The 20,419-nt window shown below is 38.1% G+C and overlaps 2 protein-coding genes across 5 annotated transcripts; both read left to right on the forward strand.

The window, feature by feature from the left end:
• Nucleotides 1-1,888: 1,888 nt before the first annotated feature.
• On the forward strand, nucleotides 1,889-12,169 carry LOC127970563 (serine-rich adhesin for platelets). Of its 4 annotated transcripts, none has more exons than XM_052573181.1 (6): nucleotides 1,889-2,338; nucleotides 3,229-3,393; nucleotides 3,568-3,692; nucleotides 3,811-9,103; nucleotides 9,170-11,290; nucleotides 11,444-12,169. In XM_052573181.1, exons 1-6 carry the CDS (start codon nucleotides 1,895-1,897, stop codon nucleotides 11,450-11,452), a joined length of 8,157 nt encoding a protein of 2,718 aa, XP_052429141.1. In that variant the 5' UTR covers nucleotides 1,889-1,894; the 3' UTR covers nucleotides 11,453-12,169. The 4 variants fall into 4 exon arrangements, with proteins under 4 accessions (XP_052429141.1, XP_052429142.1, XP_052429143.1 ...); XM_052573182.1 differs by having other exon boundaries at nucleotides 9,482-11,290; XM_052573183.1 differs by having other exon boundaries at nucleotides 9,548-11,290.
• Nucleotides 12,170-12,323: 154 nt separating this feature from the next.
• On the forward strand, nucleotides 12,324-17,709 carry LOC127970564 (androgen-dependent TFPI-regulating protein). The gene is made up of 6 exons (XM_052573184.1): nucleotides 12,324-13,704; nucleotides 13,792-13,923; nucleotides 14,813-14,914; nucleotides 15,046-15,161; nucleotides 15,240-15,391; nucleotides 15,542-17,709. The coding sequence occupies exons 1-6, from the start codon at nucleotides 13,552-13,554 to the stop codon at nucleotides 15,571-15,573; spliced, it is 687 nt and encodes a 228-aa protein (XP_052429144.1). The 5' UTR covers nucleotides 12,324-13,551; the 3' UTR covers nucleotides 15,574-17,709.
• Nucleotides 17,710-20,419: the final 2,710 nt, after the last annotated feature.

Consider the following 20,419-nt stretch of genomic DNA (forward strand, 5'->3'; position numbering starts at 1 on the left):
ACACACTACATTTTAAAATCTAAGTAAAATCAATCATATATTTGAAATATAGAATGTCATTACAGTTTTATAGTTTTGTCCAAATACGTTCTTGTTAATTAGTATTACTTGTGCATTAATTCTTCAGTAAAATAAAAATGTATAGCCATTGCATTGTTTGCTATTTAATTAATGGAGAGGGATTGAAATTAAAGCATTAAATCAATTAATTACTGATGGTTTTAATAATATGTTTTGTATTTATGTAATGTCTGAAGATCTGTGTTATTGTGGGTGGAACATTTCCTGCGACCTCTGACTGACTGTGTGTTCGGCCAACACATATTCTTACATTTGTGTATTCCAGCTCCAGATCAAGTCTTTGTTATCAGGGTATTGTGTTAAAGATAGACTAGGATTAAGAGATTAATTTTGCATATACCCTAATACTCATATGGAAATAAATGTTATGGAATCAATCTAGTCATGAATGAAATCTGTCTGTCCTTAACTTCTCAGAAACCCAGCAAGTGAATTGTCTTTTGAAAAGATTTAGCTTGTTTGGAGTAGGACTGTATCATTCTTTTTGTCTTGCCCGTGAACACAAACAGGTTTCGCCTGTGTGTGTGCGTCTGTGTGTGTGTTGGCTGAGATGTGTTTTCCTCTTCTTCCTTCCACTGGAGTGAAAGTTACAGCGTCTGTCGTTCGTCATGACGGTCTTGCATCGATGAAGGGGTTTTACACAGGGAATTAAGGGAAACTGCACTTTAGATTGGTAAGTCGACTTTAAATCTATGTGAGGAAACTTAACCACGTCATTGGAGTACATAATTTTACTTTTTCTGTAGCTTGGCAGTAGCCTCTGTTTTCTAAACTTGGAGGGCTTCACGATTCGCGTCTACAAAATCTCGCGTCGTTTCCGAGGAGAAAGAAAACATGTTTGTGATTAAGTTATCAACCGATGATTTGTATTAAAATAAATACACGCGAAAAAAAAAATGGACGAGTTCAGCCCATAAATGGTGGTCTCTCTCTCTCTGTGTTGTTGCGACACACCCAGGGGTTGTTGAAGAAATAGATGTGAGATCTTCACTCGAGCCATTGAAATTAATTTAGTATTACTTATTTTTCTACTGCTGAAGTAATATTTGTCTGATATAATAATAGAATTTGAAAGTCCAGAGATATTTTTGCTTGACCTGTTAACTAAAATTACCTAAATGTCTCCTTTAGACATGAAATGGATATTTCTTTCTTCTGTTTTATAATATCCATGTCGTATTTAAACCCTTCAGACACAAGGGGATACAATTATGACTACAATTTCTACCTTAAATGCATAATGACCATAAATCACCATAACTGATCATAAATAGGCCTACATAAAACAACAAAATTGTGCCCATTTTAACAATTATTTTTGAAAAAAAGGTGTCAATTAATGAATTTAAATCATAGTATGATGTTATGACTACATTTATTTGTAGTTTTAGGATATAAATGTAACATTTGATTTCTGGGTTTTTGCAGCATTTATAGATTAATTTAGTAACATTCACTCTTATTGATTTGGATGTCACTGGGTGACTATAAATAGCCTAAATAAATAGCATTTAATTACTCAATGTCATAATTGAAACAGACATTGGTTTATGTTTAAAAAATCTGAGAAACAAATGCTTCTTACATGTTTTCATTTATGTGAGCAGTCTTTTTATTATTTCTATATGTTTCTAGCATATTTTTGTTTGTTTATATAAAATGTGTGCATTTACAATAACCCAGCCACATGTTTGATTCATGTTTAATGTAACTGTGGAAGAAAACAGAGTGGTTGCCCTCACATGGATTTAATGTGCATTACAATTTTTCTGGTGTTAATTATTCTCTTAATGCTGTCTGCATTGGTGCAGATATGGCTCATCGTTCCCAGTGCTCCTCTGCAGGGGACAATCCCCTGGACCCCAACTACCTGCCCCCTCATTACCGTGAGGAATACCGATTGGCGATTGATGCCCTTGTTGAAGCTGACTTGGAGGGCTACTATGGGTTTCTTCAGGAAGCAGATGTGGTTGATTTCTTATCCCATTCAGAGATTGAGTATATCAAACACATAGTGCAGGTTCCGCATCACGCCACCCAACCAGAGAGGAGATACATGGCTGAAGATGTAGATGGCTCTTCTGACACTTACTGGCCGGTACATTCAGACCATGATGCTCCAAGCCTTGACTTAGGCTGGCCACAGCAATACAGATTTGTTGGACCCACTGAGGTCACTACATTGGTGAACCCGTCGGTTCCTGAGATGCCCAGTATCAAGGAGCAAGTCCGCAGAATGATCAAGAATGCACAACAAGTGAGTTTTGCATGCTGTTCAAGTGCAGGAATAAGATATTATTAGTGCATGACAAAACTCAGTAAATACAGACTGTCTTCCCTTATTGCTCACTGATTTTAATCGCTTTGGTTCTGTGTTCACAAGTGAGCAGTAAGAGCTTTGTAAAGCAAACTGGTCACACTAGTTTCACAGCTGGCCTTTCATTCTAAACATGACATAATGACAGCTATTATGCTCTCATTAGGGTTGTAGTATATAATGAGAACTTTGGTTTAATTGGCAAACACAACTGAATTAACTTCTTTCAATTTAGACATAACATCCAGTTAATTCAACTGCAACTAATTTGAGTTTCTTGTCTCAGTTTGCCTAAAGGTGCTAAATGAAAAATGCTGAATTTATGCCAGATATGTAATATCATAATAGTAGTTGGTGTGATCAATGATGGCATGGTATACAAAAACATGCACTTTTGCCTAGAGTAATGCCATTCACAGTATGCCTCTGTATTGTAAAAGTATCATGCATATTTTGAAGGCTTTTTTTTCTCTCCAACATAGTCTTTTGTTAGACTGAATTGACAGTTGAGGCAGTTTGAGTTTCATATGGCAGTTTCTCTTTCATGAACTTTTGACTAATGTAAAACAGACTGGGCCATCATTGTTGACAATCTGGTAAGCCGAAGTCTAAGTAAACATAAAAGTAGACAGTCTTTCCTGTCCTCCACCTCTCTTCATCTGATATTGACCTCTTTATCATTTACCGTATATGTTGACACTTCACAAGCAACCCCACCCCCCCACCCCAAAAAAACTAGAAAGAAAACAAAAAATGAAACTGATATCTGATATCATGTCATGCAATGCATGTTTTTCTTTGATGAATATATTTTTTATTTCTTGTTCTAGGTTATTGCTGTGGTGATGGATATGTTTACAGATGTTGACATCTTTGCTGATATCCTTGGTGCAGCGGCACGTGGTGTGGCTGTTTATGTTCTTCTTGATGAACTGAATGCTCACCATTTTGTTGCGATGGTGAACAACTGTAGGGTCAATCTGGATGAATTAAAAGTAGGTACTTTTCAAAGGTGTTTATCTCACATTTTCATAGGTGTGTATGAACAATATATATGAGCATTATTAAGACTTTACTGTTTTTACCATTAGATGGTACACTTTAAAAGACACTTAATATTTGGTTGTTTTAAATTAGTACAAATTAATTTATGTACTTTTCACTTGCAGTTCATGCGGGTAAGAACTGTGTCTGGTAGTACCTATTACTGCAGAACAGGAAAGACCTTTAAAGGTCAGATGATGGATCGTTTTATTTTGGTAGACTGCAGAGCTGTTTTAAGTGGTAACTATAGGTAAGTACATTTTATCTTTTGACAGTTAATCGCAAACCATAAAAATACTATATATGTTTTTTTGGTGTGGTCATTTAATATGTGTTGAGTGTGTTTATTTTCTCACTCTGTGTTGCAGCTTCATGTGGTCTTTTGAGAAGATACATCGCTGTCTTGCTCATCTATTTCTGGGACAGCTTGTAACCACCTTTGATGAAGAGTTTCGGATTCTCTATGCCCATTCAGAGCCACTGGTTGTTGAAAATGTTTTGGCAAATATGCCACACTATAGTGGTGAACCTGAAAGTGACTACAACACAGAAAAGACCCACATGTTTAACAGACAATATCCAACTATGGGCATGGAATGGGCTGGACGAACAACAGAAGATCATTTGAAATTGGGTTACAAAATGTTACCCTTTAGAAGTGAATCAATCCACAGTGCAACAGAAGCGAATCCCCCTATTCCGAGGCACATGACCCTGTCTGCTGCCCATCAATATAGAGGGGACCATCAATTTATAGAACATGAAAGGCAAATAAGAGGACCAAATAAAACGCTTGGCTTCAAAAGACATAGCTACGGAAATATACCTGACTATGAATACATGCCTCCTCAAAACCATCCAACAATAAGAGTTAACCAGTACATGGAGGGGGCAGTGCCACAGGGCGGCCACTTTGCAAGGGAACCACATATTTACCAGGGAGCTGGATTACAATCTGGTTATGACATGTATGGAAGGTTTAGAGACCAAGACCAACACATCGATCAGTTATCAGGGCCTGTCTACCCTCATGAGGGAGATGATGCTGAAACACCTGGAGCTTATGACCATATTCAAAGATACCTGCAGTCTCAAACTGCTATGGAGGAAGAACATGGTCCAAGAAATGAATTACCACATATGCAGTCCAATCTCAAGAGACATAGCATGGGACATTCTTATACATGCCAGACCTCCCCAACACAACCAAACCCACCAGAATATAAACGTTTCCTCAATGTAAACCGCAAACCACAGGATGCGAGTCAAAAGCAAGGCCTGCGGGACTGGAGGATCAGCTCATACCTCAGTGCAAATGATGATGCAGGAGAGCTGGATTTAGCTGAACTTGAAGGATCCACTGCATTTGATGACATTCCATGCTTTCCACAGGAAGCTCTTTGTGGCCCCATACTTGGTGAAATTAGACCAGGAAATAGAGAGTTTAATAGGATACCTTCACCTAGGGAAAAACCCACGTTTGTTCAAATTCAAAATGATTCTATTGTGCCTGACAGTTTAGTTAATCCTCCATCCGATTTATCACAGATAAATATCAAAACAACACCAGCATCAACTTCAGAGTCTTCTTGCACCACTGAGGGTGACAAAGCAGAGGAGACGCAGAAAAGAGAACCTAAAGAGACTAACCGGATAAATGAAGAGTTCCTCAAAAGGAAACCCAACCGACCTGTCCAGAGGAGTTCCAGACTAAGACACTCACTGATATTCAGTTCAAATCTGGAGCTGCATACATCAGAAGAGATGAAAGATACTGCTGGAGAAAAAGATGGGGATGAAGCTTCAAAACTTTCAGCTCGTGTGACACAAATGTTAGATAAAAGGAGGACTGGTTCTCCATTTCAACCATTTCAGTGGAGCAATTTTGTAAAGTCAGCCACATTTGATAACTCCACCTCAGAGTCTGCACAACCTCTGAACAAAATGGTTGAAAATTCTGATGTAGATAAGGTTGAAACCTGCCAAAATATTCAAAAGAATTCATTAAAGGGTAATCTGCAAGAAAAAGGGCTGCCTCAAACAGTTCCTGAAAAAAATAGCCAAAGGGATGGATGTCCATCTAATTTATTGCAAAAGCAATCTTCTTTCATAGATATGAATGACCCTGACTATAGACTGAGGTATTTCAAAGAGTTAGCAGCCAAACGCAAACTTGCAGCAGCAAAGGCTTCTCAGAGCAATCCGATGAAAGCCACCCAGAAGTTTAATCTACCAGAGAAACCTTTAGCTACAGATGCAGATAAAAAAGAGCCTGTCTTCAAAACCCCAGAAACTTCACTCAAGTCAAAAAATACCCCTGCCGCAGTAACAGAGATCAAAGAAACTTATAAAGACATCAGATGTGAGGAATCGAGTAAAGACATCCTACATAGAGCCACTGATGCTGAAAAAATTAGATTTAAGAAAAAACTTGCAGAAGAGTCTGGCTCAACTTTAAAAAATTTCAAGGGAGACATTGATCAAGCTCTAAAATCTGTTGAAGGGGTAAGAACAGTAACTAACCAGACACCCCCCATTTTAAAGATTGTTTCACAAAAGCCTCTCTGTGTCTTAGAAAATCAAGTAGAGTCTGTTGCATTAGATACTATCTCAAAAGAATCTGGTCTCACCCAATATCATATTCCTAAAGAAACAGATCCCTCCCATGCCTTTCTGACTGAGAGTTGTCTGCCTGTAAAGTTACCACAGACAAAGTGTGTGTCACCACTAAGCACCACTCCAAATGAGGGAAGTCTATCTGCAAAAGACTCCCAAATTCTTGCACAGAGCCTACCCAAAATTTCTAGCACATGTCCTGATACTTTGTCTCTTGATTCTAATTCAGTAGCAAACCTTGCAATTGTAGATACTGGTGTAGCTTCAAAAAATGACCACAAAGACACCGTTCCCTCCCCAGCAATTTCTACAACTGGAATTAGTTCCACCGAACACCCCACTGCAATGAAGGCAGACTCTTCTCAACACCTTAAGGAAACTGGTGCAGATTTTTCTAGACACTTCACCGCAGTAGGGTCTGAACCATCTACAGCAGAAAATATGCATTCCCAACACCACTCTGCAACAGAGGAAAACTCTTCTCAACAGCATACTCCAATGGAAGCAGACTCTTCCATACCACCCAATACCACAGAATGTGAATCTTTACAAAATGTTTCTTCAACAGAGGCAGACCATTCTCAACACACTCCTGCATCTAAAACAGACTGTTTTCAACAGCCCACTGGAGTGAGGAAAGAATTGTCCCTGCACCCCATTTCTGCAGAATGTAGAACTTCACAAAACGTCCCTATAACAAAAGAAACTGATTGTTTCCAACAGCCAACTGCAGCAGAAATTGAAACATCGTACAACTTCACTACAATTAAATCAGCCTCCTCTCAACAGCCTACTGAGACAGGAGAAGACTCTTCTCAGTCCCCCATTAAGACTAGGACGGACTATTGCAAACGATCCAGTGGAGCAGAAAGCGAAGACTCTGAAAAACACACTGCAGTGCAGATAGGCCCTACTACAGCAAGAAATAAATCATCCCAACAGTACTCTGCAGTATCCTCAGACTTTTCCAAACATCCCCGAGAAGTGGGGGCAGACACTTCAGAACACCACACTGCGCCAGAGAAGGACTATTCTCAGATGTCTGCTGCATCTGTGGAAGACTCTATGCAAAACCGTGTGGCAAAAGAAAGTAAACATTCCCTTAAACCTACTGCTTCAGGTACACAACACTGCATGCAGCTAAATGATTCTGCTGCAACCTCTTCAAAACATTCCAGTGCAATGGAGATTGACTCCTCCCAGCAGCCCACTGTGACAGCCACAGATTCTTGTCAGCAACCCATTGCAAAGGAGATAGACTCTTCTCAAAAGCCTATCGGAATGGAGACAGACAGTTCTCAGCAGTCCACTGCATCAATGGTAGACACCATCAAAGAGTTTAGTGCATCAGAGGCAGACACTCCCCAGTACCACACTTCAACAAAAAGTGACCTTTCCACAGAACCTTTCAAACAGTTACCTTTATTGGGAGCAGGCGCTTCTCAACAGCCCATTGCCACAACCACAGCTTCTACCCAGCAGTCAACTATAACAATCTCAGACTCTTCCCAGCAGCACACTGCAACAGTCACAGACTCCTCCCCAGAGCCCACTTTAAAAGTCACAGACTCTTCCCAGCAGCCCACTGTAACAGAGATAGGCTCTTCCAGGAAGCCGTCTGCAGCAGACAAAAACTGCTCCCAGAAGTCCACTTCAATAGGCACAGACTCTTCAGACAAAGACTCTTCTCAGCAGCCTTTTGTAATGGTCACAGACTCTTCAGACACAGACTGTTCCCAACAGCCCACTGCAACAGTCACAGACTCTTCAGACACAGACTGTCCCCAGCAGCCCACTGCAACAGTCATAGACTCTTCAGACACAGACTGTTCCCAGCAGCCCACTGGAATAATCACAGACTCTTCAGACACAGACTCTTCCCAGCAGCCCATTATAACAGTCACAGACTCTTCAGACACAGACTGTTCCCAGCAGCCTACTGCAATGGTCATAGACTCTTCAGACACAGACTCTTCTCAGCAGCCCACTGGAATAATCACAGACTCTTCAGACACAGACTCTTCCCAGCAGCCCATTATAACAGTCACAGACTCTTCAGACACAGACTGTTCCCAGCAGCCTACTGCAACAGTCACAGACTCTTCAGATACAGACTCTTCTCAGCAGCCCATTGTAACAGTCACAGACTCTTCAGACATAGACTGTTCCCAGCAGCCCATTATAACAGTCACAGACTCTTCAGACACAGACTGTTCTCAGCAGCCCACTGGAATAATCACAGACTCTTCAGACACAGACTCTTCTCAGCAGCCCACTGGAATAATCACAGACTCTTCAGACACAGACTCTTCCCAGCAGCCCATTATAACAGTCACAGACTCTTCAGACACAGACTGTTCCAAGCAGCCTACTGCAACAGTCACAGACTCTTCAGACACAGACTGTTCCCAGCAGCCCACTGCAACAGTTACAGACTCTTCAGACACTGAATCTTCTCAGCAGCCCACTGTAACGGTCACAGACTGTTCCCAGCAGCCCACTGCAACAGTCACAGACTCTTCCCAGCAGCCCGCTGCAACAGAGACATGTTCTTCCAAAAAGCTGGCTGCAGCAGACAAAGACTCCTCCCAGAAGTCCACTTCAACAGGCACAAACTCTTCAGACACAGACTGTTGCAAGCAGCCCACTGCAACAGTCACAGACTCTTCAGACACAGACTCTTTCCAGCAGCCCACCTCAGCAGTCACAAACTCTTCAGACACAGACTCTTCCCAGCAGCCCACTGCAGCAAAGATAGACTCTTCCAGAGAGACAACTGCAGCAGACACAGACTCTTCAGACACAGACTCTTCCCAGCAGCCCACTCCAACAGAGATAGGCTCTTCCAAGATGTCAGCTGCAGCAGACAAAGACTCCTCCCAGCAGCCCACTGGACCAGTCAAAGACTCTTCAGACACAGACTCTTTCCAGCAGGCCACTATAACAGTCACAGACTCTTCAGGCACAGACTCATCTCAGCTACCTACTGCAACATTCACAGGCTCTTCAGACACAGACTCTTTCCAGCAGCCCACTGCAACAGAGGTAGACTCCTCCCAAGAGTCCACTGCAAAAGACACAAACTCTTTCCAGCAGCCCATTGCAACAGAGGTAGACTCTTCCCAAGAGTCCACTGCAAAAGACACAAACTCCTCCCAGATGTTCACTGCAGCAGAAACAGATTCTCTCCCTGAGGCCACTTCAACAGTCACAGACTCTTCCCAGCAGCCCTCTGCAACAGAGACAGATTATTCCCCTGAGGCCACTATAACGGTCCCAGACTCTTCAGGCACAGACTCATCTCAGCTACCCACTGCAACAGTCACAGACTCATTCCAGCAGCCCACTGCAGCATACACATACTCCTCCCAGAAGTTGACTTCAGCAGGCACATACTCTTCCCAGCAGCCCTCTGCAACAGAGGTAGACTCTTCCCAAAAGTCCACTGCAAAAGACACAAACTCTTTCCAGCAGCCCATTGCAACAGAGGTAGACTCTTCCCAAGAGTCCACTGCAAAAGACACAAACTCCTCCCAGATGTCCACTGCAGCAGAAACAGATTCTGCCCCTGAGGCCACTTCAACAGTCACATACTCTTCTCAGCAGCCCTCTGCAACAGAGACAGATTATTCCTCTGAGCCCACAGCAACAGTCACAGACTCTTCTCAGCATTCTACTGTAAAAGACACAGACTCTTCAAACACAGTCTCTTCCCAGCAGCCCACTGCAGCAGACACAAACTCCTCCCAGAACTCCACTTCAGCAGGCACAGACTCTTCCCATCAGCCAATTGCAACAGAAGTAGACTATTCCCAAGAGTCAACTGCAAAAGACACAGACTCTTCCCAGCAGCCCATTGCAACAGAGGTAGACTCTTCTCCAGAGCCTACTGCAGCAGACACAGACTCCTCCCAGATATCCACTGCAGCAGAAACAGATTCTGCCCCTGAGGCCACTGCAGCAGTCACATACTCTTCTCAGCATTCCACTATAACAGACACAGACTCTTCACAACAACCCACTGTCAGAGTCACAGACTCTTCAGACACAGACTCTTCCCAGCAGCCTGCTGCAACAACCACAGACTGCTTCCAGCAGTCTTTTGCAACAGAGACAGACTCCTCCCAGCAGCCCGCTGCAAAAGAGACAGACTATTCCCAGACACACACTGTAACAGCCACAGACTCTTTTCAGCTTTTCATTCCAACAGAGACTGACTTGTCCCAGCAGATCACTATAACAGAAAGTGAATTTTCTCCAAATCCCACCAAAATGGAGACCGATACTTCCAAACATCTTATTAAAACAGAAAATGAATCCCTTCAAGACATATCTGCAACAAAATTGGACTGTGTAAATGCGAAAAAAGATAACTTATCCGAAGACTTTAGCAAACTAATACCTGTTCTAAAGGCTAACATTACTCAAAAAGACAATAGCATATGTCAAAATGCTGTCATCACGGACTTAAGTTCCCCAGCTGAACATTCCCAATCTGATACCATTACACTTTGTGATAGCCAAGTGGAACTAAACCAAACAAAAGCATGTGTAATTTATACAGTAAAAGACACAGACAATGGTGCTTCAACTAGTCTTGATTCAATGGAGCTGAGCTCAACTCAGACTCAAGGTTCACCAGAACCTTGCCTGTCCTCTGATGAAATCAACTCAACTCAGGGAATACCACAATTACAGTCTAGCTTATCATCAAAGCCTGAGAAAACAGATGAGTCCCAGAAATCTGACACCATTACACCGCAAACTCATGATACTTCAGCAATAGACACTCACAGGGTTGATAAAATTAAACAAACAGCACCAGAGGTAGAGAACACTGTGACAAAAATTGCAGAGGTGTCAGAAAAATCAGATTTGACTGTTCACAGTAATTTAGAAAACCAGTCTTTTGTTGCGGAGAATGCAAAATCGATTAAGTCTGCCCATCAGACATCTACTGCAAATGTTATCTCGTGCAGCAACCTTAGAGATGACACTAAAGTTCTTCTAGAGCAAATTTCAGCAAAGAACCAAAGCAGATCTTCCCTGTCCAAGCAGACTCTAACTGCACCCAATGAAGCCAAAAAGCCTGTGGTTAGCTCTGCAGATAAATTGTTATCAAGTTGTTCAGGAAGGCCCTGGTCCTCCAAGACTACAACAGAAGAGCGGGAGATGTTACTACAAAAGATGGCGCAAATGCGTAAAGAAAGGAAGGTCTACAGCCGTTTTGAAGTATGTTATGGGGTTTTTACATATAATTTCAAAATTTATGAAAATATCGTCTGTTGCATTGTTTCAATGCCCAAAAGCACAATATGCAAAAGACTGAAGTTTAGTGTTTAAATGTAAATTTACATTTCCTTACATTACTCATTGTTTTCACAGGCCTCATGAATTAACCCATTGGAAGAGGGGCTCGACTGATGAACCATAAGAGGGATTTTGATAGATATTTCCTTTCTTAAAGTCTTCCTGTACCTCATAACTGTGAACCTGCACAAACTTGGATTGAAGTGTTTTATAACTTCTGATTATACCAAAGAGTACTGCCTATATTGAGAGTGGAAATCCCTGCAGGGCTTAACAAGCTATGCAGATGATCTGCGTGACAAGAACTTTACCATCTGGATTTAGCTTTTGATAGGGCAGGCATTTCTTAGTGTGTATATAAATAATATAGCTGTGAAACACATTTCTAAATCTGTTGTAGTTATTGAGAGTTATATATATATATATATATATATATATATATATATATATATAGAAATTATGATCTGTTACAAATACTGTAAATAGAGAGTTGTTTTTTACCTAACAAAAACAAGGAGTGCACTGAAAATGGAGCTGCCAGAGACAGAGCATATGAGCCATGGAGTGGGGAAGGAGTTGCATGATGTTGCCAGGAGCAAGGAGCAGGTTTTCTGAACGTCTCTAACATTGTTCTAATACTGCTCCAACATGTTGACAGGGTCAGACTATTGTTCGTGTTTGCAATACATGCAAGTTTTTGTTGTTGTTGTTGTTGTTGTTTTTTAATATAGGTATTTTGTGCCCAGATGTTTTTCATTTATATTAAAAACCAACACTGAAAGAACTTCAGTTGATCAGTAACTGGGCACACATATTGTTATGTAGTGAACTTGAAGCAGTGAGCAGCAGGAAACTGAAAACATGGAACAAAGTGGAGCTGGAGCAAAATGATCACATGATGCTTTGAGGAGGGAAAAGGGCAATTTTTCTAGATATTTGTTCTGGCGAGAGAATAGAAAAGGACATTCCACTAGATGATTAATTAAAGTGTTTACTAGTCCACCCGTTGATTGTGTAAACCAAAGATATGCCACTGTAAAATACATTCAGTTGGTCTATGTTGATGCACAATGGAAACTCCTAAAGCATGTTTTTGAGTCCAGGTATTAATGAGAGGATTACAGCATCTTTTAATAAAAGGAGTTTCTTAGTATACCAAATCGATACAAAAATGTCCACTATTATGAATTTGGAATGAAATATTGATTTATTTAAATTGTGAAATCTGTTTGTCAACCTTTGTCAGAGTATTAAAACTTGCATCTGTTTCTGATGGAGGTTCTCATAAGATACATGTGAACTAGTAATGTCTGTTACATGTTCCCACCTGTTCCAAAAGTTGTAAGTTTGAATTCTGTTTAGAACAAAATGAGTAATACTACACTGATATAAATTAAAATTAAACTAGAGCATGTTCTTCCAATATTAATATCTCAGTCAAGCGTATTATGTGCTTTTGTCAGAAAAGTTGTGAAACAAAATGATTAGTGGGAAAGAATTCATCACACAGAAAAAAAAGTGTTTATTAGTCTTTTGATGAAAGAATAGTTTACACAATCTCAGTTTTTTTTCCAATCTGTAATAATTGCCCTTTGGTACATTATGGGTGTTCGGAACAAATTGATAGCTGACTCAAAAATAAAAATTCTGTTAGCATTTACCTTCATGTCATTCCAAACCTATGTGACTTTCTTCTGTGGAACAGAAAAAAAAACAGGTGAAACATGATAGAGGATGACAGTTTAAGGGGGCTATAAACCATGTTACAACATGGAAAATATGTAGTGAGTATCAACTTTAGAAAAAAATGTAAGCGTGTTTATGTGACATCACTAATCTTTAATTACTCAAGCAGGTTTGAGTCATGCTCTAAAAATGTCCATGTAGTTATGCTTAAACCAAATTACAGAATATGTTTTTGTTTTAGCCTTTGATATAAGAATGTGTAATAATTGAGCTTCCAGTGAAGAAAAAATACTTAATATGTATGACACAAGGCCCTTTGTGAGTATTTGCACTTTTATAACACCATGTCAATTTAGGCTAATCTCTCAATGTAAGCTTTATTCTCATAAATCTGAATGAGTTCCCTGGTATTTCTTAAAGCCTCCTGCAGCTGAATGTAGAACTCAGTTCATGCTGATGAAATTTGTATTTCAGCAACAGACTGTGAGACTGCAGACATGACTGGCACGTTGAAGAAATTGTACCACATAGTTGCTTTTGGCTGGTATATCTTTGTCATTCAGTCTGTTTATGCAAAACGCAATTCAGATATACCACCTGGGATGTTTGTCTATGGCGGACCCTGGAAATACCTCACATTTTTGAACCTGGTAAGGTTTGACCCTTGTGAGGACACTTTTAAAATTGTTCTGATAGACAGACTACTGGAGGTTGCATGTAAATGTTTCATTTCTCAGGTCTTACAGCTTGTGTTTTTTGGACTGGCATCTGTGAATGACCTTAAGCCTGTGGGGAAAGGCTCCAAAATGTCACTTCTGTGCCTCTCCAAGGACTTGCTCTTTTCTGTCTTTGCGTTTCCAGTGGGAATGGTAAGTTTTGATATTACTTGTTAGTCTGTTTTTTTTTTGTTTGTTTTTTACCTGCTATAATAGAAAACAGGGGCCTAAACTGATGTAGGCTAATAAACAGTACTGTTTTGTGTATGTAATATGCTTTACGTGTGAAAAGTGCATTGTGCTAGTGATCTAAAGATTAGATTAGTATCTAAAGCTCCATGCTTCATGGGGCGCTGCCTTTTTAAAAAGTACACTTTTATATTTACTCCAAAACGTAAATATTAATAACTTAAAGGTACATATTAGCCTGATATCTAACGAGTAAAAAGTACTACCTGACCTTTAAAAAATACTGATTTTGTATCTTTTCCCCCTGAGTGTACAGCACAGTTCAGAGGTCTGAAAAAGTGTTGCTTAGGATCATTATTTCTATTGTGTTTTCCGATTTAAAATAGAATAGACCAAACCATACATTGTCAAATCTAATTTGTATGCACAAATTAAATTAAATAAGAAGTACTGTGGCAGCACGTAAATGTCTTGAAAAGAACACCATAGTGCTGCCATGGTAGTCCAATGGTGATTGTTTGGTACTCTTTTTGTTAATAACTACAGCAATACAAATAAATAGGATATTTCAAGAATCAAAGATAAGTGGATCTATATCTTCACTTACTGTTGTTGAACAGAGTCCATCAGAACCCATTAAATGCTGCTTGTAGATAGACATTTAGGCATTTAGATTTAACAGAAAGGCATAGAAATGGAACCAATGAATGTGCACCATCTACTGGTGGTTAATGCATATACAGTAGAAGAAATGCATACGATTGACTACATATCAGTTCTTCAAGCTTTAATAAGTAGTTACAATTGTGTGCATCTTATTATTATTGTTATTTTTTATTTTAATTGTTTTAAGTTTGTAGTTCTGCTGTTTTGGCTGATTTTTACCTATGATCGACAACTGGTCTATCCAGCTTCAATGGACCACCTCTTCCCTCCATGGATGAATCATGCTATGGTTTGTTCTCTATAATGTATGATACATTTAAAAAAAAAAAAAAGTCAATTAAATAATCTTCCTTCACAATTAAATTGACCTTTTGATCCATAGACTGACTGATACGGTGACTTTGTATGCTTGACTCATAGCACAGTCTTGTTCTCCCAATCGTGTTTGGTGAGATCCTGGTGGAGCCACATATCTATCCTAAAATAAAGAATGGTTTGGCTGCTTTAGGATTTGTTACTGCTGCTTACTTAGGATGGTGAGTTATGATTATGTGGGTGACGAGTTATGAAACTATTTGCCAACAACACTAATACAGTTTCTCCCTCTCTTTTAGGGTTGTTTGGGTGTATCTAACGGTGGGAATCTGGGTTTACCCTATACTGGGGATGTTCAGCAGCTCAGTATTGACCATCTTCTTCTTTTTTAACATGCTTGTGATGGCGCTGCTGTACTTACTGGGACAAACTTTGAACCATGAAGTTTGGGGTAAGAACAGAGCAGAATCATGCTTCTGAGTTTCATTTCATTATATATTTGTATCTTTTGGAATATCTGTGAGAAATGTTGTAGCAGCAACAGTATATAAATAGTTAACCAATAACAATATACTAATTCATTTCCGTTTTACTCTCACAGGGAAAAAACATCCAAAATTTACAAGAACATAATGACACATGATTCCTGTAAAGGTGTTCTGGTGAACTGGCCTCATGAATATCTGATATGAATCATTTCCAAGTGATTTGAGTGGCGTCAGTGCAGATGTCTGATGCCACTCATTTGTAATAAGTACACTAGCATTATCATAGTTTTCTGTGTGTGTGTGTGTATATATATATATTATATAATTTTTTTTTTTTTTTTTGTGACCACTTCTGCTAATGTAAATTTGAAACTGCAATATGTATCTGATATTACAGACATTTCTGGGAACTTTAGACATATTAGACATTTTTGGCACTGATGATGAAGCGAGTGTCTTGTCCTCTAACATTTATTGTAAAAAGTAATATATATTATAATAATATATTAATAATATATTTATTTAATACTAAATATAGTTCAAATCTATTGACTTATATACTGATATATACTCAAGACTTACTAATAAAAAAATTATAATTAAACTTTATTTGGAGCACTTGTGCACAATGCACATTTCTTAATATTAACCTTAAAATGGGTTTTAATGCAACTACTGATGAGGATTGTATGATATTTGAATAATATTAAGACTTTTTATGCATGATATACACTGTATTTAAATGTGCCTAAAGTATACTTGCAATAGTTTCAATATACTTCATTATATCTTTAGTTGGAATTCAGCGCTCCTTGCACCCAATTAAAGTGCATTAAGTACAAAATTAAGCTAGTTGTTCCAATTTAGCACACTTTAAATATAGCAGATTAGTATACCAGTAGTGCTACTGCAGGGTATTTTAATAAGCATATAAATATGTAAATGCATTTATTGTCAACTCAGCATGAAATAAATGCATAAAAATACATTTCAAACACATTTTAATACATTTCTCACTAAGGTAGCAGTTTTATACATTTGTAAAAAGCTCGACATTACTTTGTTAAACTGTTTGTACATTATAGCTTATATCTTAAAAACGGAATTGCTTCAGTTAATTTCAGATTTGTCTTTGGAAACTTTGTATTTTGGGTTAGAAATGCCAAATAATTCCTTTACATTGTGCATGTAGGAATATGTTTAATGCATGCATATCCAAATGTTAGAAACATTGTTCTTCTTCATGGGAACTGGTGCTTCCTTTTTTGTCCATTGGGTGCTTTCTTCTTTGTCCATTTCACCAGAGTCTATCAGAACAGATGATCCAGATGTTTTGGATATCGTTTCATAGGAAGTGCTTCACAGTCTTTTGGTTTGGGAGGACAACAGTCTTTGCCATGTCACATATGTTTCCTTGATCCAGTAACCGAAGTAACCTGTACCAGGGTTAATGATCAGGGAGCGAAACTCATAATCATTTGGATGACTCTTCCCCTCTCAGGTTGAACTTCCTCTCAGATCTCTGTATTCTTTTATATGGTGCAGAGTGTTTGGATCTGCATCCACCAGCCCAACAGAGAGGAGTTTAACGATGAGGTGAACTTCCTGATCATTCATTCTCCACTGCAGGAAAACAATCAGATATCAATGTGATCCTTCAGTCAGCAGTAAGAGATATATTTTCACATATACAGTATAGCCAACTACCTTGTTTATGTAAAGTATATTTTTTTCTTGGAAGGCATTCCCAACTTTGGCATGTATCTGTTTTGGAGACAATACAGTCAATAAACATGTAAGACAACATTCAACCCGCTTTTGAGCAAAACAGCAGCATTAAAACATAAAAAAAAAATTACTGCTGTATTTATTGCTTTAATGCAGTTCCAAGACTCTTCTTGAACTGCAGATAGTACAAAAACCAAACTAACACATAACATCAGCATTATGTAAGTGTCAACTCCCTCTCCACCTGCTTTTGTCATATATTTTTCTCTTCTGACTAGTCTATTGTCCCAACAATAGATGTAATAGCAAGATAATCGTGTATAATTTGCTGTTGACCATTACGTCCAGATTAACCAGTTTTAAAAACATCTTTAAACTGTTCTTCTCACCTGACTCAGACCATGTGACATGCACTGGATGATGACAATAAGCCCCAAAGCAATCTGTAGAAAGAAACATTTGAATTTTCATGAGGAATTCAGAAAAAAACATGTTTGCAAAAAGATACAAATGGAAGAAAACTGTATAAATAAAAGAGAAACAGTACAAATGACACACTCTAGACTTGAATGTTTAATACTCCCAAAGGCTGCATTTATTGAATCAAAAATACAATACAAACTGCATATTGTGAAATATTGTTACAAATTAAAAGAACTGTTTTTTTTTTTTGTTAATAGAATTTCAAATGTAATAACATACATACATATATGTATATATATATAAAACATAAAAAATATATATAATTTTTGTTTACATTAGAATTCTAAACAAGCCTTTGTGGTTGATAGAGCTGGTGTGCCCTAAAATACTGCATGTATATTTAATTGAACTGTAGATTCAATGTATCACACAGCAAACACAAGCATTCAAACATGGTGATAATGTAAAAACCTGGTAAACTTACCCCCACAATGTACAACATGACTGTTTCTTTGTGTATTCCTCTCGTGTGTGTTTGTCTCTGTTCAGTGCTGTGATTTATAAGAAGCTGAAAGGCCATCATGTGAACAGAACCAGATGTGCAGGTTTAACACGTATGTCCAACCCCAGGTGACAATGGCAGACAATCATCAAATTTCCACACACACCGAGAACTGGAAAATCCTCCTGACGCACAGTCCTGTGACACAATTCTGGACTACTGACGTTGTTTTGAAAGCAACAATTAGACCCCAGTGTTTTTCTTTTCATTAGTAAAGAGGGTTTGATCAGAGGTAATGGCACATGTGAAGTGTCATTTCTGCAGTCTTACATTCATCTGATCAAAAAGACTGAGAGGTGACGCACAACATTACACTTCAAGCATCTCAAACCAATCAACAAAGAACAAGATGTTGTTTCATTCGGTTACACAATTCTGTAGGTTCTTCAGATCACCATAAAGCAGTTGTTTTTTTAAAGAACTTTAAAATAAAAAGTTCTTGACCAACAAGTTTTTATTTTTAGAATCATCTAAAAATACTGTAGAGCAAACACCTTATTGTAAATTCTATTTTTGAATGCCTCACATTTTTGCTATATTATTAAAGTGTTGTTGTTTTTGTTGTTGTTTTATGGAAAAACTGCTTTTTTAATCAGAAGAAAAGTAAAAGAGTAACACAGTGTTTCTAAGGTTATTTGGAAATGTAATAGGCTACAGATTACAAGTTACACTTCTAAAAATGTTTATAAGAAGTGTAACTATTTCAGTTACTTTATTACGTTAATGTAACTGATCAAATGTAATAACTTTTTGATTACTGTTCTAAATGTCTAATGTTTTCAACTGTTAATCATTTTTAAACATGTAAACTAGGCAGGGTTAACCTTATAGTAGCACACAACACTGACTACTGTCAGACTTTCTAAATCCTTCATCACTTAGATTAAAATAATTTCATTTAAAAAAACACCCACCACAAAATCAGACTTACTTTACAATCATTCTGAGATTAAATACAGATTTAAAACCATATCAGAAAATAGCTACAATACTGTTTTTGAAATAAAATCAAAACATAAAGCTGATATAGCTGATCAAGTGACCAGCTATTAGTTATAATAAATGGTTCGTAAACAAATGTAATGGATCGAGACCATTAGATAAATATGCATCCAATGCCACTGGTGCTGTTAGGAGGAGAAAAATGCCACAAGCTAAACAAGCAAAACAGCTAAATGCAAATGCAAAAAAGAAAGCATATACATAAACCCAAATAGGAAATAAAACAGTTATCGAATAATTACGTGTCCTGTGTGTACTAAGTGTACTTTTTTGTACTTTTTTCATGTTTTAGAGCAGTCACTGCAGTTTATGGAAGTTATTAATTAACTGTGACAAAAATTATAAGTACTGAGTAATGTTAATTAACTATGGACTTAAGGGTTAGGGTTTGGTTTAGGGTTATTTGCAAGTAATTATGCATCATTTATCTTTATAATAAGAGGTACATGTAACGTAATAAGGAAGTGTTACCTTTTTTTTTATTAAATTGCATAATTTTGTTACATGTAACTAGCCTACTTACTAACACTGTATATATATTAATTCAGTGAACATTCAAAAATGAAAGTGTGATAAATTAACTAACACACACACACACACACACACAGGAATGTTGTCATGACAACAGATCATTTGGTCTAAAACCATTTAGAGCATGTTAAAGTCATTTTTAGAAACTGATGTGGAGCCTTTGGTGAATAAATGTAGAAACCTGAAACATTAAGGAAGTGAATGAAGAGTTAAAAGGCAAATGGTTTATAAGAGAGATGTTATACAATTACAAATAGTGCACTGATGAAGAATCCACATTTATTTTTCACATGCATCAACATGATTAATCTAAAAGTACAAATCTCCATCAATAGCACACTGGCAATCTGATTAATTTAAAAATTTGATGTGGACAGAATATGGTTTGCTATCTGAATATTGAAGCTACTCTGGGTCACCAGCAGAGGGAGGCAACACAGAGAGAAACCACATCAACGGTGGGGTTCGTTTCCAGAAATCAACTACGGTAAAATTCCGTCGTTACCAATCGAGGTCAGCCTAGTTAGCTTACGATGAGTTTGGGAAACGCTAAAAGTAAAAAAAAAAAAAAAAAAAAAAAAAAAACTATTGAAGAAACTCAAGACGGTTCAACCGCGATACGTTCTATATTCGTTAATTACATCAAATGTAACGTTAGGGAATATCCAAAGAGTTATTGTCTGTATTTTAGTATAATTATAAGGAGCGAGTATCAAATAGAAACTATATTGCTTAAATTTAGTAG

The sequence above is a fragment of the Carassius gibelio genome, chromosome B13, assembly GCF_023724105.1.
Source record: "Carassius gibelio isolate Cgi1373 ecotype wild population from Czech Republic chromosome B13, carGib1.2-hapl.c, whole genome shotgun sequence".
Classification (NCBI taxonomy): Eukaryota; Metazoa; Chordata; class Actinopteri; order Cypriniformes; family Cyprinidae; genus Carassius; species Carassius gibelio.

Bases quoted from the DNA above. Each gene is read 5' to 3' on its own strand.
- LOC127970563 (XM_052573180.1), top strand. From the start codon at position 1,895: ATGGCTCATCGTTCCCAGTGCTCCTCTGCAGGGGACAATCCCCTGGAC. The intron at 2,339-3,228 runs GTGAGTTTTGCA...TTCTTGTTCTAG, and splicing joins TGATCAAGAATGCACAACAA to GTTATTGCTGTGGTGATGGA. The intron at 3,693-3,810 runs GTAAGTACATTT...TCTGTGTTGCAG, and splicing joins GTTTTAAGTGGTAACTATAG to CTTCATGTGGTCTTTTGAGA.
- LOC127970564 (XM_052573184.1), top strand. From the start codon at position 13,552: ATGACTGGCACGTTGAAGAAATTGTACCACATAGTTGCTTTTGGCTGG. The intron at 13,705-13,791 runs GTAAGGTTTGAC...TTCATTTCTCAG, and splicing joins ACCTCACATTTTTGAACCTG to GTCTTACAGCTTGTGTTTTT. The intron at 13,924-14,812 runs GTAAGTTTTGAT...AATTGTTTTAAG, and splicing joins TTGCGTTTCCAGTGGGAATG to TTTGTAGTTCTGCTGTTTTG.